Source organism: Petaurus breviceps, unplaced genomic scaffold, assembly GCF_028583685.1.
Source record: "Petaurus breviceps papuanus isolate PSGF00001 unplaced genomic scaffold, PetGlider_PUasm1.0 90919, whole genome shotgun sequence".
In the NCBI taxonomy this organism is placed as follows: domain Eukaryota; kingdom Metazoa; phylum Chordata; class Mammalia; order Diprotodontia; family Petauridae; genus Petaurus; species Petaurus breviceps.
Window position 1 is genome coordinate 21,555,781 of NW_027187378.1, and position 13,592 is coordinate 21,569,372.

The 13,592-nt window shown below is 37.6% G+C and overlaps 1 protein-coding gene across 1 annotated transcript in view; it reads right to left on the minus strand.

The window, feature by feature from the left end:
- MERTK (MER proto-oncogene, tyrosine kinase) overlaps window positions 1–13,592 on the minus strand; it is a 136,308-nt gene that overhangs the window by 25,236 nt on the left and 97,480 nt on the right. The window contains exons 9-10 of the mRNA XM_069075561.1: window positions 7,180–7,330; window positions 3,345–3,498 (exon numbers count right to left, since the gene is read on the minus strand). Of these exons, the coding sequence (XP_068931662.1) occupies window positions 3,345–3,498; window positions 7,180–7,330 (305 nt within the window). The remainder of the gene's footprint in view (window positions 1–3,344; window positions 3,499–7,179; window positions 7,331–13,592) is intronic.

A 13,592-nucleotide genomic window follows, 5' to 3' on the forward strand; every position in this document is an offset into this window, starting at 1 on the left:
TATCCAGTTAGCACAGAACCTGGTACATGTTGTTGTTGTTGAAGTAGTTTTTTAGTTGTGTTCAACTCTTTGTGACCTCATTTGGGGTTTTCTTGGCAAAGATACTGGAGTGGTTTGACATTATTTCTCCAGCGCATTTTAAAGATGAGGAAACTCAGGCAAACAGGCTTAAGTGACTTGTACAGGGTCCCATAGCTAGTGTCTGAGGACAAAATTGAACTCATGAAAATGAGTCTTCTTGACTCCAGGCCTGGCACTCTATCCACTGAATCACCTGTGCTGGTACACACTAAGTACTTAATCAATGTTAAGCAAATGCATAACTAATCATGACTGTTGCTCATCAGACTCTTCTTTTAAAAGATAAGTTTTCTTTTGTGTCACAGACCCCTTTGCAGTCTGGTGCAGTTTTTGGATCATGTCTCAGAATAATATTATCAAATGAATAAAATAAAGTGCATTGGATGATAAAGGAAACCTATTTTACTGAAAGAGGAAACATTTCAAATCTAATCTATACACCCCTAGTTAACTCCTGTTTCAAAAGAACCTCTCCTCTCCAAGATAAACGGTATTTTCATTCTATTAAAATTGTCTATTTTCTTTTCACTGCCTTTCCAAGTTTACAATGCAACATTCAAATGACTTGAATTCCAGGAGCCAAAAAGGATGGAGAATCATTGGTCAGGTAAAAAATCTTGGCTAAGTAATGTGTAACACCCCTCCCCTCAAAGCTTGTTCCTTCTACATCTAGTGTTTTTGGTGATTTGTTCCTGCCGACCAGAATAATAACACTGTGTTGGTGCTATGTCAAGAAGTTCCTGTTACCCAATATGATAGAGTATGATATGAGTAGGACTTGATTTCTAAAGTTTTTAAAAACATAACATGATTATTTTAGAATGAGTTTTTAAACTGGGCTCCACAGATTCCTTTCTCTCTTCATCTCTCTCCACCACTTAGTACACTGTCCAGTACCAGTAAATGCTTAATAATTTATTTTTTTGACTGCCTGCCTGCCATGGATAGATTTCAGGGGATAAGTGAACATAGGTAGGGAAAGAGATTACATCTTCATTTTTATTAGCCACTAATGGAAATTTAGCATTTCCTTCAATTGTGAGTATAAGCAAAAAAATATTTTTTTCAGAATGAGGGTCCATAGGCTTCACCAGGCTGCCCCAGGGGCCATGATCTAAAAAAGGTTTAGAGGAACTTGATGGGACAGGCAGACATGACAAATTTCCTTCTGAAAGGAGGAAGGAAATAGAATTGGAAAGATAGCAAGTGAAGGAAGTAGTGAGGTATTTGTGAGATTACTGGAAAGGGAAGTCTAGCCTCCAACAGAAATTCAAGCCCTTGACTACAGCCATTGGAGTGGGCAAAAGATACAAGACAACTATGTTCCCTGCTTTTTGCCATGAATCTAGGCTTTCAACTAGTATTTCTCTGAGTGTCTCCTGTGTGCATGAATTTATTTGTCCTTTATTTCTTTGGTTCTGCATTTGCTAATCATTCATTGTGGATGACCCTCAAAAAATAAATCTAATTACAAAGTGAGAAATATTACTTCTACCTATCAGATAGCTGCTATGATGCTAACCTAGGAATTTTTGCCCAGTTGAGATGAAAATATTTTGTTCAACTACAAATTCTTAAGGGCTATCAAACACAAGGGCCCCTACCTTGTGAAGCTCCCTCCATCAGAATGGCTCTTAAAGACTGGGTCTATTTTGTTTTCCCTTTGTATCCTCAGGTACATAGCATGATACTCTGCAAATGGTAGGTACCTAACATATCCTTTTGAATTATATTAGAATTCAAAAGTCTCAACTTAAACTCACTGATTTTTAGAGTTCAGAGGACCTCACAGATCCCATAGCTCAACCTTTTCATTTTATGGATGCAGAAACTAAAGCCCAAGTTGTTGCAGCCTGCCCAGGGATCATCAGATTGGCAGAGCTGGGACTAGAAGCTATGTCTCACAACTTCCAATCCATTGTGTTTTCTACCATACCACATTCACAACTTTTGTAGGTCTTCTGCATATTACATGAAGATAAAGAAAAAAAACATACTCAAGGAAGTTAGGACCCAAACAATTGAAAACACTAGGGATGTGCTGTAGTTAAATTATCTAAACAAGAGACAGATTTTTCTACTATATCAAACTACATACTCATTGTTCACATATTGAAAGATGATACAAGTAAATCACGGGTTTCCAAGTGGATAACTGATAGCTACTAGTTAGTGTCTAAGTCATATTAAGTGGACATAGGCAGGTTGATTGCCACCACCATTTCCCATTCCCTAGTTCTGGGGAATTCCAAGGGGAGGAAATGCCAAGGGAGAGAAGTATCTGGCAGTACACCCATAGGTGGTGGGGAATGAATTTGGGTCCCCCATAACCACTGTAATTGACTGAAAGCTCAGTCTTTTCCCCTCCTTTCTTCCTCTATTAGTGAACATAAGACTTAAGGAAAACACATTTTTTTTAAAGTTCTCATCAGGAAAATGTTTGAAACCTTTAGAGGAGATAAACTCTTTATACAAAATGACTTAGCATTTAAGATTTTTATAAAAAATAATTATACATAAATCTAGGGCAGCTAGGTGGTGCAATGGATAGAGCATTGGACTTGTAATCAGAAAGACTCGTGGTCATGAGTTCAAATCTGCCCTCAGACTTTTACTAGCTATGTAATCCTGGGCAAGTCACTTAATCCTTAATGCCTCAGTTCCTAATCTGTAAAATGATCTGGAGAAGGAAATGGTGAACCACTCCAGTATCTTTGCCAAGAAAACCCTAATGGGATCACAAAGAGTTGGACAAGACCCAAACAACCTACGAGCAACAACAAAAACAACAAACACCTTATACTAACACCATATTTGTATGATTTCTAATTGAAGAAGTATGAATTGGGTTTTTGATCATTAAATAGTATTGGTACTATTGCTTCTCTTCCTTTGAGAGTAATTTTTAGGCTTGATTTTCTGCCAAAATCAAAATCTGCCAAAAAATGATAGTAAATCACTGACAACAAAGTTAATATTTGAGAATCTGCCTAAATATAGGCAATTTAAGTATGGTTTGATAGATTGGTCAGCCTAAAGATGACTATATCATTGACTACAGGATGATTTTGACAATTAATTAGCCTGAAAGTAGGAACACATCAAAATGACTAACCAATAAAGAATTAATATGTAATACTATTTTCTTTCTTAATTGGAGGGAAGGAGGAGGGAAATAGAAATGATTGAAAAGATAATTTTAAAAAGATGTAATATTATATGTTATCATTTGTTTTAATGTTCATTTTAATTCTGTAACTTACCCAAACTTTGTTTCTTGTAATCTCTTTCTAATAGCTAGAGATATATAAAGAATTAGCCCAATAAGAATAATTCCACAAAAGCATCCAAGGATGATTATGATTGGATCCGTATTCCCTGGTGCTGGAGTTGAAGAAGGAGCAAAGTCTATTAAGCCTACAAAACAAAGTCATTTTCAAATTAAAAACCAAAACTATCTTAAGTATTTTAACTGAATAGAAAACAACAGTTAGTACTGCTCTCTCCTCCACCCCTACATCTTCATCCTTTTAAAAGTTGATGATAACTAATAGAAGGAATGAACTTGCTCTGTTTGGTCTCAGGGGACAGAAATAAGACCAATGGAAGTTGCAAAGAAGCAGATTTAGGCTTGATGTAAGGAAGAACTTTCAAACAGTTTAAGCTATCCAAGAATGAAATGGGCTACCCCCAGAGATGGGGATTCTTTCTTACTGGAGGTCTTTACTTGTCAGATATATCATAGGAGAAATTCTTGGTCAAGTATGAATTGAACTCAGCAGCCTTGGAGATCCCTTCTAACAACTAAAGTTTTGTGGTTTTGTATCTTGTTCACAGATTTTTCCCTACCCAGAAAACACTGGATTGCCCATGCTTCTTAGCGTTCATGAAAACTGTTAAGGTTTTCATGTCCTCCATTGCCCTGGTTTGTTAGTAATAATAGGAGGGGAAAATAGGCATCCAACTGTATTCAAGCTTTAATGAATCTATTCATTTTATCACATAAGAATGAGGTGAAATTACTTTAAAACTTTGTAAGCTTAGAGTAAGGAATTTACCATGTGTGATGAAGATAAGAGCTCTTACATTCTTGGACTTTTTACTAATTATTCTGCACCTGGTCACTCATGTCTCTTTAGGAGAAGTCCAGGACATTGTTTCCATTTGGTAGGCACACATTCCTTCCCTTTCCTATGTGCACAACTTTTCTCAAATGAGATGGATGTTTAATAAGTATCTGAAACTCTATTCCCACCTCATATCCCTCAAATCTACCAATCTCCTTAACTTCCCTAATTCTGTTGAAGCCACCAGTATCCTTCCAGTTACCTAGATTCACAAACTTGGAATCATCCTCAATTCTCCATTGTGTCTCCATCTCTTATATCAGAACAATTGCCAAGACTGTTAATTACAAGGGTGTCCCTAAAATCTGGACACATAGGAAATCTCATTAACTATGCATATTTTCAAGAAATGAAATGAATGAAATTTTTGACATTTAATTTAATTAGCATAAATGAAATTTCATAGGAAGACATAGCAGACACATAGGAAATCTCATTAATTAAATCAAACTCATTAATATGGAAAACAATCTCATTAATATGGAAAATAGCTAATGAAGGCTTTTATTCCATATAAAATTGTCATCGCTAAAATTTATGCTAATTAAATAAAATGTTGTTGAAAATTTCATTCATAATATACAGTTAGTGAGATTTCTTATGTGTCCAGACTTTAGGGACATCCTGTAGATCTCCTGTAGCCATTCCCTTCTTTGTACTCACATGGCCACCACACCTTATTTTAGACCTCACAGAAGCTAGAGTGGTTCCTTACTGCCTCTAGGCTAAAATACAGTCTTCTGTTAGTCCTTTCTGTTAGTCCCTGACACAACCTGGCTGCAACCTGTCTTTCCATACTTTCTTGCTGCCCCTCTTGACAAACTAGCTTCCTGCTATTATTTCACATATTTCACATGTGCTACTGAAATAGCCTCTTAATTGGTCTCCATGCTTCCAGTCTTTCCAATCTCATCCTCCACAGTTATGAAAATGTAAATTAAAAAAACACAGGTCTAACATCACTCCCATACTTAAGAAGCTAGAGTGGTTCCCTACTGCCTCTAGGCTAAAATACAGTCTTCTGTTAGTCCCTGACACAATCTGGTTGCAACCTGTCTTTCCATACTTACTGCTGTCCCTCTTGACAAACTAGCTTCTTGCTATTACTACCTGTATTGAAATTCCATCTCCCACTTCCACATCTTTGCACAAATTGTCCTCCATACCTTCAATATGCATTCTCTCTCTCTCTCTCTCTCTCTCTCTCTCTCTCTCTCTCTCTCTCTCTCTCTCTCTCTCCCACAATCCCTAGCTCCCTTTAAGAATCAGCTCAGGTACAATCTTCTATGTGAGGGCTTTCCTATTGCTCTCATTTATTAATGTTCTTGTTCTCCCTTTTTGTGAATTGCCTGTACACAGGTGGTTGCCCCTCTTTAGAATATGAGTTCCTAAAGGGAATTTTTGCATCCCTAGAACCTACCATAGTACTTCATATGCAGTAGGTGCTTAACAAATGCCTGTTGAGTTAAACTGAATCGAATTACTAACTCTCCTCAGGCTCAGGATATGCCCAGAATCTAGAACCTGCAAAAAGGTCCTATTTTAACCCCCAAAACAATGTTAAAGTGGAAAAGATGGATAGATCCTCCTTATTGACTTTATTTCCCTAGGAAAAGTCAGTTAATGCAGGCCTCTGCTCCTAGACTACTCCTGCAGTCAGGTACAAAGACCATTTTCTTAAGTGACCAGACCATCAGCAGAAAAGGACACCTCTCCCCTACTGTATTCCTGTTCCCCCTCCACCCTCCCACAATCCCATGCCTCCCTACCCCCAAAAGAAAAACACAAGCTGCTTGAGGGAAGATCCTGCTTTATTTTAATCTTTATGTACCCAAGAACACCATGCTTGGCATGTGGTTGATGCTTAAGACATGCTTACTGATTGATTAATATCACCGTATCTGCACAACACACACAAATACAACACAATAACAATGGGCCTGGAAGCCAAACATTTAAACACATCCAGGACAGGTCAAAGTCAGAACAAAAGCAGTTCCACTAAACTGTGAAACCAGAGGCTGTGTACTAGGTCACCTGATGAAATATTAAGACTTGATTCCAGTGGAATTAAAGACAACACACCAAACCAGTGCATAGGACCAGGCTTTTGAATCAGTAAGCCAGGGGCACTCTGCAGAATCCAATAGTGAGAGAGATATTTACTTGTTTATAGAGAATATCACATTAAAATAAGCAATCCAAAGGCCATTTGACCTTTCCAGCAGCAGTACTAGAAATAGTAATGGACTGAAGTGTCAAATAGCATTTCAAAACCAGCCCCAAAGGTAAATATTTGGATAGGTCTTTCCCTTCCCTACTTAAGGAAAAGATCTGGACAATTCCCTCAATTCTGGTTTAGCAAGTTAAAATTCAATGATCCCTCAAAATACTTTTCCCCATCCCAAGGAGTCATAAAATCGAAGGAATAAAAGCAAAATTTCTATCCCAAATGTATTTGTCTTTCTAATGAACCATATACTTCTTTAAAAAAATATTTATTTACTTTTAGTTTACAACATTCTGTTCCACAATCCCTTGAGTTCCAAATTTTCTCCCCCTTCCTCTCATCTCCCCTCCCCCCCATGTAATCTGATATAGGTTCTACAAATACCTTTACATTAAACATTAGTCAAGTTGGAAAGAAGAATTATAACCAATAGAATGAACCATGAGAAAGAAGAAATAAAACAAAAAACAAAAGAGAGCAAATGGTTTACTTCAATCTGCATTCAGACTCTGTGTGTACCATATACTTCTGTAAGACTTGCAGAACAACCACAGGTCATTTAAAATTATTCTATCTTAGTGCTTCATAACTAGGAAAAATAACTGATTTTATAATTTCCAAAAAAAAGTACTTTGACACTGACTTTAGTCTTAATCATTCCCTAGGCCCATAACAAATTTAATGACAATCTGGTCACCACCTGGAATACCGCTTTCTGGAAGCAAGGATACTGGGTCTTACCATTAGCTGGAATGAATACATCGACTGGGTCACTGAAAGGTCCAATTCCCCCTTTAGTGATAACAGCAATCTTCACTGTATATGTGGTGTTAGTGGCTAACACAGAAATAAAAGCAATGCTGTCATTCTGGTCAACTTCTTCAGAATGTTCCTGCCGAGAGACAAAAATCAACAAAACATTGATGTAGCACAATGGTACCTTTCAAAGACTTCACAGATTTAGATCATCAGGTCCAAACCCTTCATTTTCCAAATGAGAAAAATAAGGCCTAGTGAAATAATTCCCAACATCACTCAGAGCCATAATTCGAACCCAGGATTCTGGTTCCAAATCCAGGGCTTATCTCATGCTACAGGAAGGGTTGGCATCTTTTGTAGTTGTTGTTTTTTTTTACAATAAACATTAAATAAATAGTTTTTATTTCTTTCTTTTCTATTTTTACAAATAAAGTTTTGCCATGGCATTTAGTAAGGCCATTTTGATGCAATAATGAATTTCTAAAACATAGGGAATAATGACTCATAGGATTTGGAGCTTTAATGGGTCTTAGAGATTGCTTAGTGAATAGATTCTAGTTCTAATCCTTCCTTTTACAGTGTATGGGTGGGGGGAAAAGGTGAGGTGGTAGAATGACTGGGCTTGTCTTAGTCATACATACAAGTAGCAATAGAAAGATAGGGGTTTGAACCCATATTCTCTGATACTGAATGCTCCACTCTATAACATGTGGTTGCCTCTCCCCAAGAATTCAGCAAAGATTAAGTGATTACACATGGTCTCTCTCTGTATCACTGTATCTTTTCCCGCCTCTTTTTCTATCACTGTCTCTCTCCTCCCTTCTCTTCCTTTCCCCTCAAGTGTTACTTCAGTAGTTCTAGGACAACCTTTTATATGGTTGAAGAAGCCTAGGAATCTGAGGCTAAACTTCTTAGGACAATGTTTTGTGGGAGCAGAACAGGGAAAATATTTTTTTTTTACCTAAGTACAAAATTAGCCAAAATTTGGAGCTGGGTTTTGCTAGAAAAGGCATAGGGTAGCAAAAACTTGAACCCTGAAACAGAGCTCTCTACCTCTGGATGTAGAAGCTCTGGTTTCATACCACAGAATGGAGTCATTTCTCTTTCTAAGGAGAAAGCAGCATTTAGGGCACCCAGCTGACAATATCAGAGGTTGCTGAAGCCAAATCCAGACTGAATGATTTCCATGGCACTCATTTTCTCATGCCTTTCAGTCCTGTGCCATCACTTGTCCTGGTAATTTTGCAGGGTGGAGTTCCACCCTATCTAGAAGGAAAGGACAGCCACGTCTAAGGGAAAACATGTGCCAGTCAGCCAGTGTTGTTTTTTTTTTCCTAATTCCGAACTGGTAGCAGCTGTCAGGAACCAAAAATATACAACCCAAAGGTTACTTTTATAAGTGTCACCTTAGAAACACTTTGTTTTTCTTACTTAAGATAATAGTAACCTATGTGCTAGGTACTGAGCTAAGCATTTTACAAATAATTATCTCATTTGATCTTCACAGTAACCTTAGGAAATAGGTGCTAACATTATTCCTCTTTTGACAGTTGAGGAAACTGAGGCATATGGTGGTTAAGTGACTTGCCCAGGGTCACAAAGTTAGGAAAGTGTATAAGGCCAGATTTAAATTTAAGTCTTCCTGAGTGCAGGCCCAACACTCTAACCCTGATACATAAGCAAATTCATAGCAGTTCTAATGTGCCGTAGTAATTAATCAATCAAAAAGTATTTATTAAACAACTACAACTACTCTTCATTTTCCATTAGTGGCTCTGCTGGGCTGACTCCATAGGACACCAAGATTCTCCCAGGATAAACTGATCATTTGAAATCTCATGACCAATACCTTCTCAGCTCATCCTCCCCTCTCCCTTCTGACTGGGGGACTGGTTTCTTGTTCAGTCATTTTTCAGTCCTATCTGTCTCTTTGTGACTCTAGTTGGGGTTTTCTTGATAAAGGTACAGGAATCATTTGCCATTTCCTTCTCCAGTTCATTATACAGATAAGAAAACTGAGGCAAACAAAGTTAAGTGACTTTCCCAGGGTCACATAGCTAGTCTGAGGCCAGATTTGAACTCAGGGGGATGAGTCTTCCTGATTCCAGATGGCACTCTGGGAGATCAGAGCAATAAATTCCTCCTAAAACCTTCCTCTATAGAGGGCTCAGAACTTTCCAGGTAATTCTCTATTTTACATCAGAGGCTCTGCTTGATTTTGACTCCCCAAAACATCATCCCCTCACCATGTACTCCCTGGTGGTCTCCCCAGCTTTTCAGCTTCTTTTTGTTTATGGTCTTCGCCTGTGAGATTGTAAGCTCCTCGAAGACAGGGACTGTCTTTTTCTTATTTGTTTCCCCAGTACTTAGCAGAGTGCCTGGCACACAGTAGGGGCTTAATAAATGTTTAATTAATTGAATTGAAGTACTGTGTGGCAGGTACTGTGTTAGTTACTAGGACACAAAGACAAATGCAAAAAACAGTGCCTGTCCTCACAGAACTTCTAGTTTAACATGAGGAGACAATAAGTACATAGAGAGGTCTGTAGAAAATCAATACAAGATGATTTGTGGGGTTATGACAAATACTGTACCACAGGATCTGGAGTTGGAAGGGACCTTAGCTTGTATGTAGTCATTTGAAGCATGAGAAAACTGAGACAACACAAAGTTAAGCAACTTGTCCAAAGTCATATGAGTGTGGCAGAGTCAAGATTCAAATCCATATCCTGATTCCAAATCCAGGGTTCCTTCCACTCTCCCCCACTGTCTCTATGATTTGTTTCTCTAAGATGTCCTTTATCTGGGTGCTACATAAGCTTGTATGCAACCCTGTCAAGAATCTTCCTAAACAAAGGCTTAATATGTTCAATGGTCATTCTGTAATTTCATACTCTCAGGAAAAATATCATTAAGTACAATCATTCTTTTTCCCTCCCAAACACATGCTGTCATTTCTTAAGCCTGAAGTTAGTCAGCCAAGCAGCTGAGAAAATGACTAGCACTATTTTGCAGAATACTGGTGGAAAACAACTAATTGTTGAAATATTATACAATAGATACACTGACTAACGAGGAATACAGTAACCTCCCTTACATCTGTTCACAAATATCCGCATATATGATGACAAAACAGTGCATTGTCTATGAGGGAAATCGACGCACAGCAAGAGGAAATCAGGGCACAGCTGTGAGGGAACCACTTCAGGACCCACTAGCACCACCTCTTAGCATGCCTGGTTGTGAATTAAAGTTGAATCAGCTTTCCTCCCCTGCTAGATCATCAAGTCCTTGTTGTTGTAGAATTGTAGTTATGTCTGACTCTTCATGACCCTCTTTGGTGTTTTCATGGCAAAGATATTGGAGCTGCTTGCCTTTTTCTTCATGAGCTCATTTAACAGATGAGAAAACTGAAGCAAACAGGATTAAGTGACTTGCTAAGGGTCACACAGGCAGTAAGTATCTGGGACTGGATTTGAACTCAGGTCTTCCTGACTCCAGGTCTGATGCTGTATCCGCTGCACCACCTAGCTATCCATTCAGTACAGAATTGGCACTTAAATGCTTGCTACTTTTTTTGTTAATATACCTACTAAATAAAATAACTCACATTTCTATAGCACTTTAGGTACAAGGCACCTTCCTAGAATGATAGATTTAGAGCTGGAAGTGACCTCAGAGGCCATCTAATTCAAACTCCTCATTTTACAGATCAGAAAGCTGAAGCCAAGCAAGAGGTAACTTGCCCAAGGTAGGAAGTAAACATGGTGGTATATGAATCCATGTCCTCTGATTCAAAGTCAGAGCTCTACCCAGCATACCACACTACCTTACCACAGCATCCCCCTGTGGGAAATTATGCAACTATTATAATCCCTAATTAACATTTAAGGAAACTGAGGGTCAGAGACTAAATGACTTGCTCATAATCACACAGCTAGTAAGTATCTGAGGCAAGTTTTGAACTCCTGATGCCAAGTCCAAAGTGTATTTCAGAGGTGTCAAATTCCTGCAGCCTGAAGCACTCCCAAGTGCAGCCAGAACCAGATCAAAATGTAATTGTGAAATATTTAATGAAGTAGAGATAACATTACATTTAAAAACTAAGTCACTATATGGCCTTTAGGGCTGTATGCATGGATTAGTGGTTGCCCTTTCAATTTGAATTTGACATCACAGTATATGTTGTCTCTCATTTGACAAAGGAATCAAAAATCCTAATAAAAATTGAAGTTATTTTTTTTGGTGCAATAATACATAGAAATGAAAGTGTGGGTTTGGAATAAGGAGGAAAATTAAAGTTACCTCAGCTCCTCTGATATAATTAATTATGAAAACTATTTTTTCCATTTCAGTCTCTTGACGCTAATCTGTAAAACAGAATTTTACTACCTTGCAAGGAAGCCAAGTGTTAAGTCAACTTGTATTAGTATCTCTGAAGGGTTTGCAAAGCATTTTGGAAAATATTCCCATTCTCTATTACACCAACAGGGATGGAACCCTCAAAACTACTTGCAATGTGATGCTAAGAATGGTAAATGATAGTAATTTTAGTAGAAACTGGTCACCTTATGCTAGAAATGGCAATATTCACCAGAAAATTCCTTTTGATAAGTAGAGACCCCCTATAGCACTTTAAAAATACCATTTACAAAAAAGAAATCACACTGATTCATGTACAACTTTTTTTTTAATGAGGCAATTACACTAATAATATAAGCCTATATTCTCAATGCTCTACATTTAGTACTGTGTTAGGGAAAGAGAACTGAACTTAAGAGGAGGATTAGAATATATACACTACTTACCTCAGAGGGTTGTGGTAAGGAAGGCATTTTTTAAAACCTTAAAACACTATAGAAATGGGTAATGTTACATTGGGTGAGAAATGTGGAAGTATAATCAACACTAAACTGCACAAAAGACCCACATATTGACTTAGAAAACCACATATTAACATTATCTATATTCTATTGTATTTTTTATTTATTTTGTGAAATATTTCCAAATTACATTTCAATCTGTGCTGTCCCATATTTGACACCTCTGGTCTATACAATGATTACATTTCTTTTAAGATTAAATGTTACTGGCTCAAAGTGGTAATGAAGGGATAATGGATAAAGAGAACTGACCTCATAACCAAGAAGAGCTGGGTTCAAGTCTTGTCCCTGACAGACTAACTGTGTAACCCTGGCTAATCACAACTTCTTGGTGCTCTGGACAGCTTTCTAAGACTAAAGCTGTGAACCTTCATTAGCAGGAGGAATTTCCTTATTTGTGAGTTCTCTATGCCAAGACACAGCTAGGTGGTACAGTGCTAGGCTTGGAAAGAAAACCTCAAGAAAACCCAAGTTCAAATCTAGCCTCAAAAACTTCCTAGCTGTATGACCATAGGCAAGTCACTTAACTTCTGTTTGCCACTGGAGAAGGACATGGCAAACCACTTCAGTATCTTTGCCAAGAAAATCATATGGACAATGATCCACGGGGTCATGAATAGGTGGACACAACTGAACAACAACAAATACTAACAAAATAACACATCCACTTCCTATACCTTTAAGCCATTCAATCAATAAGCATTTATTAAGGGCTTGCTATGTGCCAGGAACTGTCCTAAGCTCTCAGGAAGACTGGATGTAGAATTTAAGAACACTTTAGCACCATCATGATTTACTTGCCAATTTTTTATTGACTGTTTACTTTTCTATAAACACAGAATCCACAAAAATCTTTCCCAGTCACATGATTTTTGAGGAAGTTCTGAGTAAATCCTTCATAATCTGACTCCCTAGTCTTCTTTCATATCATTCTCTTTCATAATTTGCTATTATTTCAGTGAGACTGGCCTGATAGCAGTTCTCTCTACATGAAATTCTATTCCCCCACTGCTGTGACTTTGTACAAGTGGTCTTACCTCTAATTTACTTTTCAGGATCCTTAGATCAGGTGCTAGCTTCTGTAGGATGCTTTTCCCAATAAAAATTTTATATTACTTTGTATTCAAGCATACATGCATGTGTTGTTTCCCCCAAAAGGTCTGAGGATTCTTAGAATCCTTAGATCAGGTGTCCCCTTCTGTAAGATATCTTTCCTGATAACAAATTTGTATTACTTTGTATATGCTTTGTATTTAAGCATCCTACACACATTTCCCCCAGAAGGTCTAAGGATTCTTGAATTCTAAGGTCAGGTGCTACCTTTTGCAGGATATCTTTCCCAATAATAAATTTATATTACTTTGTATATATCTTTTATTTAGGCATACACATCCCCAAAAGAATGTAAGCCCCTTGAGGGTAAGGATTATTTCATTTTTGTCATGAATTCATATCCCTAGTATAGAGCCTTGTACATAGCAAGAGCTTAATGAATGTTGAATTGAGAAAATG